Here is a 19,206-nt window from a genome sequence, read left to right on the forward strand (position 1 = left end):
TTATATGTACACATTTTAAATATATAAAATAAGTATACAAATAATATATCATTATATAATTTAATGTTATTTTATATTTAATTCAAAATATCTCTATCACATGATAATAAATCAACTATATACTTATTTTGAATACTCAAAGACATACCAGAGTTAGAGCCGCATTTTCAAAACCAGCAGGTATTTACTACAAAAAGGCCAAACCCTAGATTTTAAATTACAAGAAGTTCTCTTTCCATTTTTGGATTTAAATAATGGGTTTTGTTGCATCAATCATGTCTTAAAAATTAAAAATTGCTTTGAAATTAATTAATAATCAGGAGTCTCGTTTTTTAACACAAATTGTGAAATCATTCAACGGTTGAGATTGCATTTAAATATGCAATTTCCTAAATGCAGTGATTATGCAAGTCTCCAAATGCAGTAATTTTGCAAGTCATTACATTCAACAGGAAAAAATTTTAAAAAAAATAATAATGTCTTGGGGTTGGAAAAATAGTGACATTGCAACCTTATTAACCAGGCTTATAAGACACAGGTAAACTGGTCAAGCCTCAAACACAGGTATTAACCAGGGCGACTATAAACACTGCTAAGCAACAGCTAGAAGGATTCCTATATGTGTTGATTCATTTCAGCTTTATTGATTTATGCTTATATACATTCAATGCAATTATTATAGGGAGAACAACTAATTCCTGAGGATCGATAGGATCCCTTACATGATAGCCTGAAACAAGGCTCAATGGTGTCCGTTCCGGCTCTCCTCAACACTTCTGTTATCAGTTGCTTTACCAGAGAAATGGGATCTTAACCTAGTCCAGCACTGGTAATAATCTTGATCCAAGGAGGGAGATTCAAGAGCCCATGGGCAGATTCTGGGAATTAAACATGATTCAAACATAAAGGCCATGGTATCAGTGATTTTATATGGTGCTGCCTCATCTCCGCGAGCAACAGTGGCCTACACATCAAAGGGAGTTATTAGATCAGGATTTCTTGTCAAGGGTAAAAACAGCTCAGACACCTACAGCCAGTAAACCAATTGAGCTCTGAAAACATATGGTTATTAATCAATGAAAATTTTAAAAAATAATTATAACTTTTGAAGAATGAACAGAGTCAAGTAAAAAGTTTGGTATTCCACGATATTTTCATTTGCCCACTTTGTTCTAAATTTTGTTACTCAAAAGTCTTTGAATAAGTAATTTGGTCCATAGACTCCATATAAGTTTGTGAACGGGGAGAAAAAAAGAGGGCTGTAAGTGAAATGAGCAGAGCGTATATCAAAATTGTGTACCAGAGTTATACCTCGAATGTCTTGGTATCAGGACCATGGGGAGTCATACAGCTGTGAAGGCTTGCACCACCGGGAAGAAACCCATCTGCTTTGGCCTTGAATAAAACAAAAAGATAGATAAGAATATGAATAAATGTAAGTTATCAGCATAAACTGTAGAAAGTAGAAACTCCTACAAAAAAAAGGTAATTGCACCAAGGCATGAAATTAAAAACATAGTTGACTTCCCCTTCTGTTTGCCTAGCTGTTGTCAATGTCTTTTTCTTTTCTTTTCCTTTAAAAAAAAAAAGAAAATTTAAACACTTGAGAAATTTATATTAAATCTCTGGTCAATCCTGGTGTAAGTTGCATTACATCTCAAAATTTCTCATTCAACTCCAAAAGATCCAACCAGATATCATCAAAATCTTACCAAGTAAATTGAAACACCGTGAGCAGAACCACACTATTACAGAGATTTGATTATTCTTCAAATTTTAACAGCACTTAAAGCATGAATTGGACCTTTCAAAAATACAGAATAAGCATTTTCAATTTTTTGACAATAAAAAGACATAACAATAACCAACTTTTTTGTCAACTTTTATTGCCAAATCCAAAAGCACAAGGTAAGATTGTGTTTCTCATCACTCAAAATAGGTAAGAACTAAGACCACAGAAGAAACAAAGTAGAATTATATATATATATACCTCATATCCACCATATATCAGGCCCATAAACTCACTCATGCAATTACGATGGTAATAAGGAGGTCGGAATGTATGCTCAGCCACCAACCACCTAGGAGGGAAAATGACAAAATCAAGCAACGCCACACCAGGTTTATCTGTTGGTGCTGTCAGAACTGCAAAAAATAACACAAATCCATTTTACAAAATCAAACATAAGTTACAAATGATGAAAAAAGACCAGAATTCTGGAGAAAAGGAATATGAGAATACAGATTTACCTACCTGTATTTATAGATGGATCACCATGATCAACTAAGACAGTATTATAGGGGCAGAACTTACTGAGATCATACTGCAAGTAAACGATGTTTTAGTTAAGATAACTGAAATGAGGCTGATTATGATAACCTCATAACAAAGTCATTTTTTTGAATTAGTTTCAATTTTCATCTGATCATTTTAACACCTTGAAAAACAGGAAAGGCAACAAAAATGCTTCAATTCAACCAACATACTCAAATAATGGACCAGGACAACACCTACCTTATAAGGCACATAATTACCATGCCAAGCAACTACATTGAAAGGAGAAAAATCTTGTTTTGCAGTAAACAATTCTCCGCCAAACTTCTGCACAATCGTATATCCTGGAGAGGATTTATCTTCATACCATGCTTTTGGAACAAGGAAGTCTCTTGGTGCAGCCAGACCATTAGCTCCTACATGCAATCAAAATTATGTTTTCCACAGTGTTACACTTTCAAGATGCTCAATAGCATAAGTTATACACTTGTATCATTTGTATTACTCTAACGAAAAAGAGATTATGTACCTATTGGTCCAAGATCAGGAAGCTGAAAATGAGCACCAAAAATCTCTGCAACATAACCACGTGATGGGCCATCCGGTAAACTTACATCAAAGCGAAAGCCTTGGGGTAAAACAGCAATTTCACCAGGAGAGACTTGTAATCGTCCACATTCAGTGGTAATCCACAGCCCTATACAACCAATACAATGTACCACAATTAAAACTCTCAAAAAAGAACATAATCCCAAAGAGACTCCCAATTGACAAAGTAGAAAACAAGAGTTTAAGAAAATTTTGTTAACAGATGACTGGAATGATACAACACAGATTTCTAATCACCAATAACGTAAGTGGTAAGGAAAAGTTGTAAAACAAGGATGAGGAAAATCTTAGTCATGTAAAAATGTTTTGCAGGGGAGACTACAAAGAGAAAAGGTGCCTTCCAATTATCGATCGCATGAAATGAAACAAGTACAGCAACAAGGTTCCAAACAAGATGTGACTCACACTCAAATCTGGAAAAGATTATATTTCACTTACTTCCTTTTTGGGGAACAACCAAAAAGTCACCATCTGCATTGCAGAAGGCAGAATTTTCCATTGATTTGTTGGCAGTGTACCTACAAGTAAATAAATTTTCATTCTTATCAAAACACATGTATATTCAACAACTATCTTTTCCGTTTGAAGAGCAATTAAGATGTTTTACAAACTAGAATCTGTAATCTTATCCAACATTTATACTTTTTTTATTTTTACTAAAATTTCAGAACTCAAAAAATGAATAATATTTACTTAATCATATGAAATGTTCAAGGAATACCAATTACATGTGAATAGCGTATCCATGCCGAAGAAAAGAACTGCCAGCCCCACATACCGTGTACAGTCCATCTATGAAATCAGTCGGCAAATCAGGAATATCCACTGGCCTCCACCGTAACTGAGTCGGAGTAGTAGAACTGTTAGATTTGTCAAATTCACTCACAAGCCTTCCATGAGCTGGCACTCTAGACTTGAATGGTTCATGTGTAACTGATGGCCTTATCCTGTATAACCAGCTGCTCAAAAGAACCCACAAAAAACAAATGAATCAACAAAAGAACAATAACAATTTCTCAGCAAAATTAGAATATGTTCAGCAGATAGAATTAAATGTGTTCTAAAATCTAGGTACTTGCTAAATTTGATAGATTGACAAATTAATAGAATTACGTATGCTAAAACTCGATAGTAACCGTATATGCAACAAAGTTTTATCAAATTTAATAACACATTACTCGTAAAGTAATTTCCAGCAACTCAGGTATAAAAAATTACTCTAAATTATATAAACAGTCACATAATCTAATTGTATGAGACTGTATCAGAAAAAATTGGTAGTCCTGATATTCATTAACACTGTCTAAAAATTGTCTTTTTTCCGCCTACTTTGAGCGAGTAAAAACAAAAATGAATTCCTGAAATAAAGGAACCTGCGTTGATTGAGCTTGCGAGGACAAGTAAAGGAAGTGCCGGAAAGCTGTTCGGCATAGAGACCGTAAGGGCAAAGGAGAGGATTATTCTGTCCACGTGGCAGAGCACCGTCGATGGCCTCGGAGGAGAAAGAGTTGCCGAATCCTGATTCATACGCGAGATCAGAAAAATCAGAGCGTCTAATTTTGGCCTCGGAGGATGATTGGTTCTTCTCCATGATAACTGTAAGCTTCAGCCAAAAGCTCAAATGTCATGCCAAGGACCATAACAGGATTTTATTATATAAACAAATAAGACGACGAATGCCGATGGAGATGGAGATGGAGATGAAGATGATGACGTGGCCCTGTAATTGCGTGAGAGACCAGTACAGTTGACTTGCTATTTGTTGGACCGCTGCGATTTTATGCGATGACAGCAGTTCCAGTCACTGTACGACTCTGATGTGTAGAGGAGTTCAAGCAATGTTAGGCTTGAATTGTCACTAGTGTCATGCAAAATTGGTCCAATAGAATCCTCCTGAAAGATCAGATCGCCCTATCAACGTAACAAATTTATGGCCAAAGGACTTATTCCATGCATTCTCAATCTTTATCTATTAACTTTAAAAATCTTATTTATTTATTTATAAATAATTAAAGTTAATAAAATCTAACCCCTTAAAATTTTATTTTATATTTTCTCTTTAAATCTTAAAAATTAACCATTTTCTCGTAACACAAACTTTAAAAAATAATATTTTCCTCCCCCTTCCCCCTCCAGGGTTTAGTTTTCAAACTCTAACGTCATCATTGACAACCTCTCTCTCTTGACGTTTCCTCTCCTTTCAGTATTCTCTATCCTCTCACCTGAATCTCTAATCGATATTGATTGAAGTCAAGAAAATTATCTTCTTAGAAAAAGACAAACGTCTTCATTGTCTTCTTTTAAGAAGACGAAGAGTCATCTTTTTGACTTCAATTGTTGCCACCCGAAAGGTTTAAATGAGAGGAGAGAGATTGCATGAGGGAGAGAAAGCGTAAGGAGGGAGAGATCGTCGACGATAATGCTGAAGTTTGAAAATTAAACTCTGGAAGGAGAAATGTCATTTTTTTAAACTTAGCATCAGGGGAAAATGGTTAATTTTTAGGATTTATGAAGAAAAAGAGATAAAATCTAAATTTATTTTTAATATTACAAATAAAATAACAATTGTATCTTTAAAACTAATAAACTTAACTGTTTATAAGTAGATAAATAGAATTTTCAAAGTTAAAGGGTAAAAACTTGAGAAAATAACATATTTTAAGTGGGAATAAGTCCTTTGGCCCAATTTTATTTACTTATGCTTAAACACAATGATTTTAAAATCGGACCGAACTGATCGATTCAACCGGTTGAAACAAAAACCAGCTTTAAGTCCAATCTAATTAATATAAAAAAGCGGTTTTTTCATTAACTCGATCAAACCTGATCAAATTGGGTTTGATCGGACTTGACCAAAATTTTGAATTTTTTTGAAATTTTAATTATTTTTGAATAATTTGATTATTTTTTATTAGATTTGATGAATTTCTAAATGTTTGTAAGGAAAAATAAGTTCAAAAATAAAAGAAAAAATTATTTTATATTCATTGAAATGTCTTTATAGGCAATAATTTATAGAATTATTTCTTTTCTATATCATGAGATTGAAACTTTTTTTATTTTAATTATTTCACTAAAATCAAATAAATAATTGCTACTCCTTAAAAAGTATTTGTTCTAATCTTCATAGGTATAGATATCTTGATTGATTTTACTTTTTACAAATTTTTAAGCAAAATATATTCATTATAACTTAATAATAAATTAAATCGATCGATTCTTTAATTAAACCGGTCAAATCAATCGAACCATAAACCATGAGATAATCGGTTTGATTTTAAAAACATTATTTAAATAAATGGTCTTCATCATGGAACCAAAAAAGAGTGTGTAGGTTGTGTGTGTGTGCATGTGTGTGCGTGTGTGCAGCCATGTGCTTAAACGTAAATTTTTGGTCTATATAATTATATACATAATTTTATGAATAAATATTGATATATCATCCTATGCTTATACGTAAATAATATTTTGGCCTATATAATTATATATATATTTTTATAAATAAATATTGATATATTAGTATAATTAGATATTATTTTATATATAATTTAATAAATAAATAATAAAATTATATATACAAATAACTATAAAAACAAAAATAATAATATTTGATTACATAATTTTTGAAAAATAAATAAATAATCGTATCACTTAATTACAAATTCAAATTATATATATTTTGAAAGAAAAACATGGCCAAAAGATTTTATCCATCCAAAGTTTTGTCCATTATTAAGATGATATTTATTATTTTTTGAAAATATAAATACTCATATATCATTTAATTTATTGTTAATTATAAAGATACAAATTAATAATATTAAAAAAAAATTAAAATTTTATATTTTTTTTTACATTAATTATTTCACCCCTACATAGTTTTTATCTATGGTCTTTCATTTAGCGACGCCCTTCCTCCACCTTCCACCGACGAGGGGACAGAGAAGACGTATTTGTTTTTGTGGCCTCCTCTGCGTCATCAGTTTTTGAAAGTGACAATGTACTAAATTTGGGGGTTGGAGACTTGATAACGTGGCCCGCCAAAACTCTTGCTCCCAGAAAATGTTAAATGTAATTCCAATCTTATATCCTTTAATTTTATTTTACATCTCAACTCTCACCTACCAATTAATTTTTATTAAATATCAATTAAAATTAACAGTAAAATATTATTTAATAAAAAATTTCAAAACGAAATTTTAAACATATTTTCACCTCCCAATTTAAAAATTTTATAATTTTTCCTATTAATATTTGAAAAATCACAATTTTTTTCATAAATTTTAACTTTTTTTTAGATTTTTTTCGCTGAGTCTTTTCCTCCCAACACTCTCTCCCTCTCTAGGGCTCCCTTGCCTTCCAAACACCATCAGTTTCATCCATAGTCAAGGAACACCAATGAAATCGAGCAAAGAGATTTTATTCGTCAACGATTTCGTTCGTCCTTTGTCTATTTTCTTTTATCGTGCATCGTCCATCGACATTGAGGAACCACTTCGAGATCTCTTCATTTGGACGTTGAAGTCATTTATACAATTCATCTAACCTTTGATGCGTCCAAATGATTCATTGGACTTGTTAGATCTAAACAATACTCGTCTAGATGATAAGTTTCCAAGTCAGACGACGATGGGTTCTTATCAAATGGGTGAAGAGATTGTGATAGCAATGGTTTATAGTGTTAAATGGACGCCTCCAATGGTCAGAGAGTGAAAGAAAAAAACCTTTGGTTTGAGGATGAAAATATGATTTTTCAAAATTGAAAAACTTTTGTTAATGGTAAATTGTTAGTTTTTAAAATCTTCAGAGAAAAATGTAATAAATTATATATATTTTTAATAATATTATTAAAATGACAATTTTATAATTAACTCTAAATAAAAATTTTAATAGAATTTAGTTTATGGATAGATATTTAGGTTTTTAAAAGTTATAGGGTATGAGTTTAAGATTACACTTAATCTTAGGTGGGAACAAGTCCTTTGGCCTAACAAAAAATTAGAAACTTAAATCAAATTTTTAAGGTAAATTAATTAAAATAGGCACAAAATTTTACGATTAAATATTTTTAGGCAAACTTTTAATAAATTTATTTTTTTTAAGCAAACTTAATATTTATTTTAATAATACTCCTATCTGATAATTATCTTTCTTCAACCATATATTTTTTTCAATAGCATACTCTAATATCATCACATTAATTGTAAGTTTAATAATTTGTGAATTGAAATATTCATAAACTTGTTTAAAAATAAGTCGATTCTTGGTTTGATTATTGATATGTCTATATCGGAATGAAAAACAGAACAGACATGAGTGCGAATGCGAAAAGTGTGAGTGTGAGTATAAGTGCGAAGAGTAATGGTACAAGTGCGAGAAATGCAAATCTATGCAAACATACATATTTATATACATGAGTGCGACAAGTGCAGGAGCAATCTCACAATCATGTATAAACATTTTAAATATTTTTATAACAAAAATATTTTTATATATTTATATAAATATTTATTCATATTTTATAATATTGTATTATATTTATATAATAAAGTATTCTTATATTTAACGTATTTCTAGTACTTCCCACACTCGGTTTACTCTATATATATATATATATATATATATATATATATATATATATATATGAAATAAATTGTATAATATATTATAAATATATATCTATAAATATATTTATATAATATAGCATTTTCACACTTTTATTTATTTTGCTTTTTGTTTCGATCTGAACATATCAATACTCAAACTAAAAATCAATATATTTTCAAATAAATTTATAAATGTTTTGATTCATAAATTATCAAACTTATAATAATGTGATAATGTTAAAGTATATTGTTAAAAAAAATGCTGCTGAAGAAAAATACGACTGAAGAAAAATAATTTTCAAAGAGAAGTATTGTTGGAATAAACATTGAATTTGTTTAAAAAAGTGAATCCATTAAAAATTTATTTAAAAAAATTTAGACATAAAATTTTATACCTATTTTAATTAATACCTGTACTTTTTATTTTCAATGCACTATACTTTATCAAAATAATGTATTTTGTTAGAAATAATAACTAAATTTACCCATATTTCTATCTGTATTATCTTTAATTTAATAACACAATTTATAAAATAAAAATTATTAAAGACTTGATAAAATATGAGATATTAATAGATAATAAAATATCTAAAAATAAAATATATAAAATAATATAATTAAATATTATTTTATTTTTAATTTAAAATTATTTAATTATATAATAATATATTATTTATTCAATAAAAATTAGTCAAATTTAAACGCCTCATCTATAATTAGAATTAATACTACATTGTTAAATATATAGTTGATGATTGTTAACTCATAGTTAATATATTATATTTTAATTATTAAGGCATTTTGTTATCAAAACTGGTTAATAGGAGATGTAAAGATTTTTAGTTTATATTATGAATTATAATACATTTAATATATTATTTATTATGCTAGATGAAATTGATAAAAATATTGACTATTATTCGGTTTTCAATTTATAATATATTAAATACATTTTTGCTTTTAAGTATATATATCATATCAAATTTGATAAAGCTTGAATTTGTGACCTTTGATGTATAGCACAAGATTTATTTTTCGAAAGTTCTAAGGCCAATGGACTATTTCCCATCCAAGTTTTAATACGAAGATAAGAATAGTTAGTAGAAGATGACGCTAGATCTTACCTCTAGTTTTCAAAGATTGCTATTGTTGGAGACGGTTGCTGGTGAGGAAAAAAATAAAACCTAGAGATTTGAAAAGTGAAATGATTATTTTTTAAAATTTAAAAATATTGAATAGAGGGAGAAGAATTGTAAGATTTTTAAACTTGGAGAGTAAAAAGTAATAAATTTTTAATTTTTAATTTTTTTTAATAAATAAAAATTTTACCTTTAACTCAATCTGATATTTTAAACAAAAATATTGTTATAGATGAGTATTTGGGTTTTACAAACCTTGTACGTATATATTTTTCTTTGCATTCAACCTTGGGTGGGAAATAGTCCTTTGGTCGGGTTCTAAATGCTAAAATTTATCTTAATAATGTAAGTCTAAGTTAATATTATATGGTAAAATAATTACTTATAAGGATATGTTAGTCATGTATGAAGAGTGCATTTTTGTTCATATCAAGTTTGATGAACGATATAAATAACATGTCACATAAGATATATAATTAAAAAAGTTGAATGATTGTTCACAAAGAGTACATGGTTGTTCTATTGACTACTTAATTTGAATTTTATTTAACAATGATTTTAAAATTAGATCAAACCAATTGATTGAATCGGAAATTAGCTCTAATTTTGGTCTAATTAATATAAAAATACAATTTTTTAATTGATTCGATCAAAATCGGATTTGATCAGTTGAACCTTTTATAAAGAATAATTTACATGTGAAAATATTATGATGATAGATTGATGCTCAAGATCGATATGTATTGATGAATTCTAAGTGAAATCATGGCCATTGAATGTTTATATATATGATAATCAATAAAATCGTAATCCGGTTGGCCATCATCTGATGTACTGTCTTGGTAGGTTAAGACCTGCTGATAGATATTACTTTTATATAACGTAAGAAAATGTATTTGAAAATGAAACCATTTTATAGGAGACATGCATTGAATGTTAGATTTGGCTCGGTTTGATGAAAATTTGAGATGAAAATAATGTGTGACCAATTAGGAGTACTCCCTACATGAAATGGCATCAAAAGGTTAGGTAAAAATCCAATCAAAATAATGATGTTCACATTTTAGATGTGATGTACAATTAGACATGGCTGACCCCATATAACTAATCAAAAAATTAATAATAATAATAATAATAATTCATTGGACTGATTCATTAAAAACTTACTCTAAAGTAGGGATGATAATAGAGAAGAATAAGAGGAGGATATCAATCTTTATCTCCGTCTCTGTAGAGGATATCAATTTCTATCCCCTGACTTGTTCCTATTATAAAGATGACAAAAATTTCTCAATTTTACAGAGAAAAATCATCTTCTCGTATTCATGAAAAAAATCGTTTTTTTATACTCTCTAAACATAACATAAATATATTAAATAATAAAATTGAGTAAAATTAAAAACAACCTACTATTTTAAATGGAATATTAATCACTTTAATATGCACAACAAAAACATAAATAAATTTAAAAAACATAAACAATCTAAAATTATAAAGATATGTTAATATTTTAAGTCAATATATTAACATAAAGGGACAGGAATGAGGGGAGGGCGGAGCAGGGCGGGGAGATGACACATATATTTATGTCCTTAATTACGAAGATTTTTTTGTCTCTATCCCTATCTCTTTCCCCTTCTATGTTCCTATTGAAGAATTTTCTCCTTATTAGAGTCGAGACTACTAAATTTAGACTTAAATTATCATTTCTACTTTAGATTAAGTCATGGGTCTTGATTGTTGGTGAGTCAACTTACCTACTAAACCTACCAATTCGTGAGTGTATACACAAGGGTTGTGTCAGAACTAACCCTACACGACCAACTTTCATGTCTATGACTCTATATACAAGAATGATCGCGTATCAACATAAAACTAGTATTTGCATAAAAACAAATGCACGATCATTCATCAACTAAGATAAAGACATTATACATGACAAACACTTATATATAGAACCTGTGTAATTATTTGTGACACTTGAGATATAATGTGATAAACCCTTGTGTGAAAGAGTGCACAAACGTATCCATTTATTGTATTCACAAACCAATTTGTGTCATATTCGCCATCAAAGACGCAAACACAAAAAGTTTGACAGAAAAAGGAATAAAATTTATTTGAGTTCGAATTCACTTAACCCTTAAAGCTCGAATCGGTTTGTCAAATTGATGAGCATAAAAAATTTAATATAAATTAATTAAAATAATATCATTTCGATTAATATGTATTAAAATGATATTGATTTAATATCAAACTAAACTTAAAATTTGATTCAAACTCAAATTCGAATTAAACTCAAATTTAAGAAAATTTATTCAAATTAAAATAATATCATTTCGATTAGTTGCCAATGAAACTCGGTCTCGGATGTCCAGTTAATGCCTGTTACCTATGAGCAGGCCTGCAAAGTTTCTTACTAAAATAGTATCAACTTGCTTCCTTGGACGAGCCATATGGAGTTTGTGAGAAAATAATCGACAGACCTTTTTATTTTTAACAAATATAAAATAGTTTAAATTTTTAATAACAATATAATTATATGATTTAAAACAATTTTATCTCCAATAGATTTTAAAATGGACGAGTGTGTCTCTTGGTGATGAGTTAAATACAAATAATAATATTGCCTTAAAAAATAATTAATTAAGTGAATAATAAAAAAATTAAGCTAAATGACTACATTTTATTATTAACAAGTAGCTTAAAAATAATCTTTTTATTATGTAACCGATTAAAGTATTACATCGTTTAGATAAAACAAATAAATATTTAATTAAATTTAATTCGATAAGATATAATTGTAAACTCAATTATCATTTGGGCTAAATAGTTGTCCTCGCATACGGTGTACTAAAATTTCAAAATCTTATTTTTAATTTTTAAAAATTTAAATATTTATTTATGAAATAATTTATGTTAAAAATTTCGATTAAGATTAGAAATTTTAATTAGGATTAGAAGTAAAACTATTATTTATTAAAAATTTATTACATTTTCGTCTCTTAAATTTAAAAATTTTATAATTTACCCTCACCCAAAATTTAAAAAATGATAATTTTTCCATCAAGTTTTTCTTCCTTTTTTCTATTACAATGATGAGTCATCTCTAGTTGATGAATTGTCCTCCCTTTAGCCTTATGTCTCCCTTTTGACCTTTCTCCTTTTCTTCTTTGACCATTGATTGACAGAAATCATCTGAAAACCTAAACGATTTTTGTCTAGACATGACGTTATCCAGATGAAGAATCTTTTCAGCTGGACCTCATTGTCTATATTTCTAGATGACTTTTATCTAGATTTCCTAAAGAAAATCGTCTAAATTTTTAGACAATTTTTGTCTATCTATGGTCGGAGAGGATAGGGAGAGAGGTCGAGAGGAAGAAATAAGGCAAGAATGAGGACGACCGATAGTAGATCGTTGTTGGAGAAAAAGAGAAAAAAAAAAACCTTAGAGAGAAATTGCCACTTTTCAAACTTTGAAATTTTTTTTTTTTTTTGAGGGGGGGAATTGTAAGTTTTCAAATTGAGGGGGAGGAATGTGATGAAATTTTAGTTTTTTAAATTTTTGTTAAATGACAGTTTTACCTTTAATCTTAACTGAGATTTTTAATAAAAATTACTCCATAAGTAGGTATTTGAGTTTTTGAAAATTGGAGGGTATGACTATTTCTCACCCAAGCTTTAATACAAAGACAAATATATATATCTATGCTATATCAAAAACTCAAACACCCAGCCATGAACTGACTTTCATTAGAATTTTCAATTACAAGTAAGGGTAAAATCATTATTTTATCACTAAACCCTAAAATTTTAACATTTCACCCCTTAGATTTGAAAAACTAATAGTTTCACTCATTTCCAAAGTTTGAAAAGTTAACATTTTACCCTTAAGGTTTTATTTCTTCCCTTCCATTCTGTGATGACTATTATGCAGCCAACCTCCCATCTGTCGGCATACCCTCTCGCATCCCAAATGACGACGCTATAGCAAAGCTTCCACAAAAGTGATGAATTGTGGCTCTTCGTTCAAATTCGTCGTGTGACGGATAGTCTCGCTTTATCCAGATCAATTGTGTAATGGATCTTAGCCAACAAAAATGTCTCTCAAGCGTTTTCGTTGCTTTCCTGGCTGAATTGAAATTTCTCTTGAACTTCTTCATCGTTCTTCTAACTGAATCAAGGGTTTAAGGTTCATCATCACAACAGATCTAAATTGAAGTGTCGTCATCGCATTATTATAGCAGTTTCATTGTCACATCATTGTCTGGGGTATGAGAGGGTGCACTGACAAATAGGAGATTGGCTAAAGAATGGAGGGAAAGAAACAAAACCTAAATAATGAAATGTTTACTTTTTAAACTTTGAGAATTGAAGCGAGATGAAATACTAGTTTTTTAAACCTAAGGTGAAATATTATGATTGTAAGAGTAATGATAAAATATCAATTTTATCTTTATTTATAATTAAAAATTTTAATAAAAATTAGTCTATATACAAATATTTGAGTTTTTAATCTAACACAATATGTATATATTTTTATACCAAAACTTGGGTGAGACAACTCTTTGGTGCTTATTATTATTAGGCCAAAAGACTTATTCCCACCCAAGGTGTAGTGATATCCCAAACTCTCATTCACTAATTTCCAAAAACTCAAACATCTACTTATAATTAATTTTTTCTTACAAATTTTAACGTTAAGGGTAAAATTATCATTTAGTAAAAAATTAAAGTTTCATCACAATTTTCTCCCCTATATTTAAAAACTTACATTTTACCCCCAATCTAAGGTTTGAAAAGTGACAAAACCCCCCTTAGGGTTTGTTCCTCTTCCTTTGACACCGATTTCTCCTTCCCCAGTCGTCGGTTGTACTCCTTTCCCCTCTTATCTCTCCTCTGGTCTCTCTCGCTAGCCTCTCCGACCGTCTTTGTCTTAGACAAAGACGAGCGGTCTTCGTTTGGATGAAAACACGTCATCTTCGTCTCTTAGACGAAGATGATCGGTCTTCATCTAAAACAAAGACACATTGTCTTCGTCTCTCTGACAAAGACTGATCCGCTCATCTTCGTCTGAGTCTTCTCCAATCAAAGACAATCAGAGAGGCTAGAGAGAGAGATCGGAGAAGAGACAAGGGGGGAAGGAAGGACTGTCGATGGGTCGGGGAAGGAGAAATCGACGTCGGAGAAAAAGGAACAAACCCTAGGGGGTTTTTGTTACTTTTCAAACCTTGGATTGGAGATAAAATATAAGTTTTTAAATATAAAGGAGGAAATTATGATGAAACTTTAATTTTTTATTAAATAACAATTTTATCCTTAATATTAATTAAAATTTTTAATAACAAATTGATTGTGAATGGGTATTTAAATTTTTTAAATTTAATAGATAAAAATTTGAGATTTTACTATATCTAGTGGGACTAAGTCTTTTGCCCTTATTATTATTAGGGAAATTAATTAAAATAAGCAAAATTTTAAGCGTTTATATATTTTTAGGTCACCCTAGAAAAGTTTTACCAAAATAAGCAAACCGTATTTTTTTTACCCTTTTTACCATTATGTTGAAAAACCAAGTAAAAATATTTTTTCTGAGAATGTGCGTCGGTTTATGGTGGTTATGATGGTGGCTAGAGATTTTACACTGAAACCCTAAATATGTTGAATTATGTATATGAATGTTTTTGAATGTTTCGAACGTTTAAAATGATGTAGTTTCGATGTTAATGGATGTCTGGAAGTGTAGCCGTTGAGAGACAAAAATGCGCAAAAAGTGAACAGTGTCGCGCAAACTGCACAAAAAGTGAACAGTATCACACAAATTGCGCAAAATACTGTTCACATCGCGCAAAAGTAGATATCATAGTCTGTGAACAGGATTTTTGCACTATTTTGCAAGCAGTTTGCGCAGTGGAACAGTATTTGCGCGGCACTATAAATTTGCGCAGTTTGCGCGATACTGTTCACTTTTTACGCTTTTGTCTCTCAACGGCTACACTTCCAGACATCCATTAACATCGAAACTACATCATTTTAAGCGTTTGAAACATTCAAAAACATTCATATACATAATTCGACATATTTAAAGTTTCACTGTAAAATCCCTAACCATCATCGTAACCACCATAAACCGACGCAGATTCTCAAAAAAAATATTTTTACTTGATTTTTCAACATAAAGGTAAAAAGGATAAAAAAAAATACGGTTTGTTTATTTTAGTAAAACTTTTTTAGAGTGCCTAAAAACGTATAAACACTTAAAATTTTGCTTATTTTAATTAATTACCCTTATTATTATTATTATTATTATTATTATTATGGTGGCTCAGTAGTCACGTTATGATCAGGGTTGACATTCTGACCCCCTTAGAATCATAATGCATGAACATGAACCATTCGCCTTGGCTCTCCCGATAAGAAAGTTGAACACATTGACTATTTTACCCCCGGATTAGATCAACAAGTATGTCATCCCACGTAATATAGTACCTCATCACGGCCATAATTCCAATTTTTTTTGCCTCCCTCTCTCTATAAAATACCTCTCCATCAACTAGTAAGCCTCAGCACTGCCTTCTCTCTTGTTGTTATTGGTTAATTTGTAAGCAATACGGTAAGCATTTTTTCATAGCAAACGGCGATGTCACCGGAAGATCAACACCCTGTTAAGGCTTTTGGATGGGCAGCGACTGACCCTTCTGGCCATCTCTCTCCCTTCAAGTTCTCTAGGAGGTAATCAATATTTGTTTTCTGTTCCCGTATATTTGCTGCAACCTTTTACCAGAAATAAATATGTTATAACAATCCATAAATATATATGCAGGGAAACAGGTGATGAAGACGTGAGGTTTAAGGTGTTATATTGTGGAGTATGCCACTCTGATCTTCACAGTGTCAAAAATGAATGGGGCAACTCCATTTACCCTTTGCTTCCTGGGTATGTATATGTCCTCCTCCTCTCTCATTTTCTGTAACGTTTAATATGGTCTTCTTTGTGGACCCATACTATTATGGCTTAGAAGGACTAGGGAGAACCACTTTATTTTTAGTCAAAAGATGCCTGTCATATGTGTGGCCATCAAAAGATTAACTGTAGTTATCGGATTCCTAATTCAACTTAATCCTGACCATCGGCCAAAACATGATTGCAGACATGAAATTGTTGGAGAAGTGACAGAAGTGGGTAGCAAAGTGGAGAAAGTTAAAGTAGGAGATAAAGTTGGTGTTGGATGCTTGGTGGGTGCATGCCACTCCTGCGATAGTTGTGTCAATGATCTTGAAAACTACTGTTCAAAATTCATTCTCACCTACAATGGCATTGACACCGATGGGACAATCACATATGGGGGCTACTCCGATCATATGGTCGCCAATCAACGCTACGTTGTTGTGTTCCCTGACAACATGCCACTTGCTGCTGGCGCTCCTTTACTCTGTGCTGGGATCACTGTTTATAGTCCATTGAAATATTTTGGATTTGCTGAACCGGGGAAGCACATCGCCATCGTTGGCCTCGGTGGGCTTGGCCATGTGGCTATTAAATTTGCCAAGGCTTTTGGAGCTAAGGTGACAGTAATTAGCACCTCTCCAAGCAAGATGAAAGAAGCTTTGGAACATCTCGGTGCTGATTCATTTTTGGTCAGCCGTGAACCTGAGCAAATGCAGGTAACCATAGTTCTTTGAAAAAGCCGAATGATCTGTTCTCATAGTACCAAAAGACTCAATTTTTTGGTTAAATTTTTGCAGGCTGCCATGGGTACATTGGATGGTATTATTGATACGGTGTCTGCAGTCCATCCACTTTTGCCATTACTCGGTCTATTGAAGCCCAATGGAAAGCTTGTTACGGTTGGTGCCCCAGAAAAGCCTCTAGAGTTGCCTGTCTTTCCTCTAATTATGGGTAAGCTTATGTTTAAGATTAAGAGAATACCACAATCATTTTTAAGTAATCATCTGAGCTGCAGAGTTGATTAATAAATTATGTGAAAACAGGAAGGAAGAGTGTGGCTGGGAGTGGGATTGGAGGAATGAAAGAGACCCAAGAGATGATTGATTTTGCAGCAAAACACAACATAGCAGCTGATATTGAAGTTATTTCAATGGATTATGTGAACACGGCAATGGAGAGACTCGCCAAAGCTGATGTTAGATACCGATTTGTCATTGATATTGGGAACACCTTGGCAACTACCAAGCCTTGAGGACTAGCTTGGCGTATTTGTATTTCTAAGTTTGAAGGGTTTTCAATGCTAAAATATGCTTGTTTCCGCATAGGTTTATGTAAGAGAGTGTCACTTTGCATCATGTATTACAAGATACTAAGTCGTGAATGAAATAAATAACAAATGCTTTTCATTTATTCTTTGTTTAGTCACTTCACAAGAACATACCACTTACATACTTTGATTAGGATTTAAGGTTTAGAAGTTAAGTGACACTACCAACCATAAGTCCATAATCAATTATTGAGGTAAGAAAACAAATTCAGAAGAAAAAAAGGGCAAAACTATGTCATATACTATAAATCAGCCTTGGCCTTTGTCAAGATCTTTCGTTAGGATATTGCCTTTTTCAGGGTTATGGTCCTTGTGGATGGGGCTTGAGATTGCGGGAAAAGCGCTTTTGAAAATTGAACAGGATGCTAACGTGGTGTTTTTGTGGCTGTTTTGCTTGCTTGACACCTCTGATGAAAGTGTCAAGTAAGAGCCAAAACCAATAACGCAATAAATTTGGACCACATATTTAGCAAAACACAATATTGAAAAATTTGTCTTGAAATTAAATATGGCATCTTACTTTTTTGATACCTAGAGAAGTAGATATCTTTGTTTGAACGTGAATTTAGATTACAAAAATTTATAAAATGTATTTGAAGGAATTTCAAAATAAAAATGAAAGATAAGACTCAAGTGAAAAATTTTTAAAAATTTGAAGAAAAACTCAACTTTAGATAGATATGTTTGTAATTTTGAAGTATTTGTTTTGATTAGAATATTTATTTGCATGTAAAAGCTCACTCAAAAATTTATTTTCATATTTTAGGTTAAAATATTATTTTTCAAACTTATTGAGTTAAGTTCAAATTTTTATCAAAGTTTATTAACTCGTTTAAAATGATAAAGTTTTGTGAACTACATTTTTATATCTCAAAGTTGGTTTTGAAAGAATTTTCAAAATTGGGTTAAATTATTACTTTTCAAAGGTTCAAGGGGTAAATGTAATAAAATTTGATTGACCGAATTTGACCAATCGAATTCTTCATTGGTGGCTTTTGAATTTCCAGAAATTTGGTTGACCGAATTTCTTTCAGTCAATTGAATTTTGCTTTAAATTTTCTAACAGCTAGTGCCATGTAGATACTATAGAAGTGTCATGTCACATCCGGTTAATCGAATTTTATGTTTTTTGAAAAAATAAAACGACTAATTTTTGTGCACAACAATAACTTTTCTTATTTTTTCCTATATAAATATAATCAAATTCACTTGGAATCGACTTTTGCCACTAGGAACTTTCATATATTTGAGAGCAAATCAATTTTGAGCTATTCAATTGCAAATTCTCTTCTCTAATA

General features: G+C 30.7%; 2 protein-coding genes across 2 annotated transcripts; one reads left to right on the forward strand and one right to left on the reverse strand.

Annotated features, from left to right (window-relative positions):
- Window positions 1-419: 419 nt before the first annotated feature.
- On the reverse strand, window positions 420-4,728 carry LOC123195723 (homogentisate 1,2-dioxygenase-like). Its single transcript, XM_044609544.1, has 9 exons — window positions 4,258-4,728; window positions 3,613-3,843; window positions 3,323-3,402; window positions 2,805-2,972; window positions 2,516-2,691; window positions 2,255-2,324; window positions 1,991-2,145; window positions 1,312-1,395; window positions 420-964 (listed from the first exon to the last, which is right to left on the reverse strand). Exons 1-9 carry the CDS (start codon window positions 4,473-4,475, stop codon window positions 743-745), a joined length of 1,404 nt encoding a protein of 467 aa, XP_044465479.1. The 5' UTR covers window positions 4,476-4,728; the 3' UTR covers window positions 420-742.
- An 11,444-nt stretch (window positions 4,729-16,172) lies between these two features.
- On the forward strand, window positions 16,173-17,991 carry LOC123210469 (8-hydroxygeraniol dehydrogenase-like). The gene is made up of 5 exons (XM_044628849.1): window positions 16,173-16,364; window positions 16,456-16,569; window positions 16,784-17,297; window positions 17,379-17,532; window positions 17,625-17,991. The coding sequence occupies exons 1-5, from the start codon at window positions 16,273-16,275 to the stop codon at window positions 17,831-17,833; spliced, it is 1,083 nt and encodes a 360-aa protein (XP_044484784.1). The 5' UTR covers window positions 16,173-16,272; the 3' UTR covers window positions 17,834-17,991.
- Window positions 17,992-19,206: the final 1,215 nt, after the last annotated feature.

The sequence above is a fragment of the Mangifera indica genome, chromosome 1, assembly GCF_011075055.1.
Source record: "Mangifera indica cultivar Alphonso chromosome 1, CATAS_Mindica_2.1, whole genome shotgun sequence".
In the NCBI taxonomy this organism is placed as follows: Eukaryota; Viridiplantae; Streptophyta; class Magnoliopsida; order Sapindales; family Anacardiaceae; genus Mangifera; species Mangifera indica.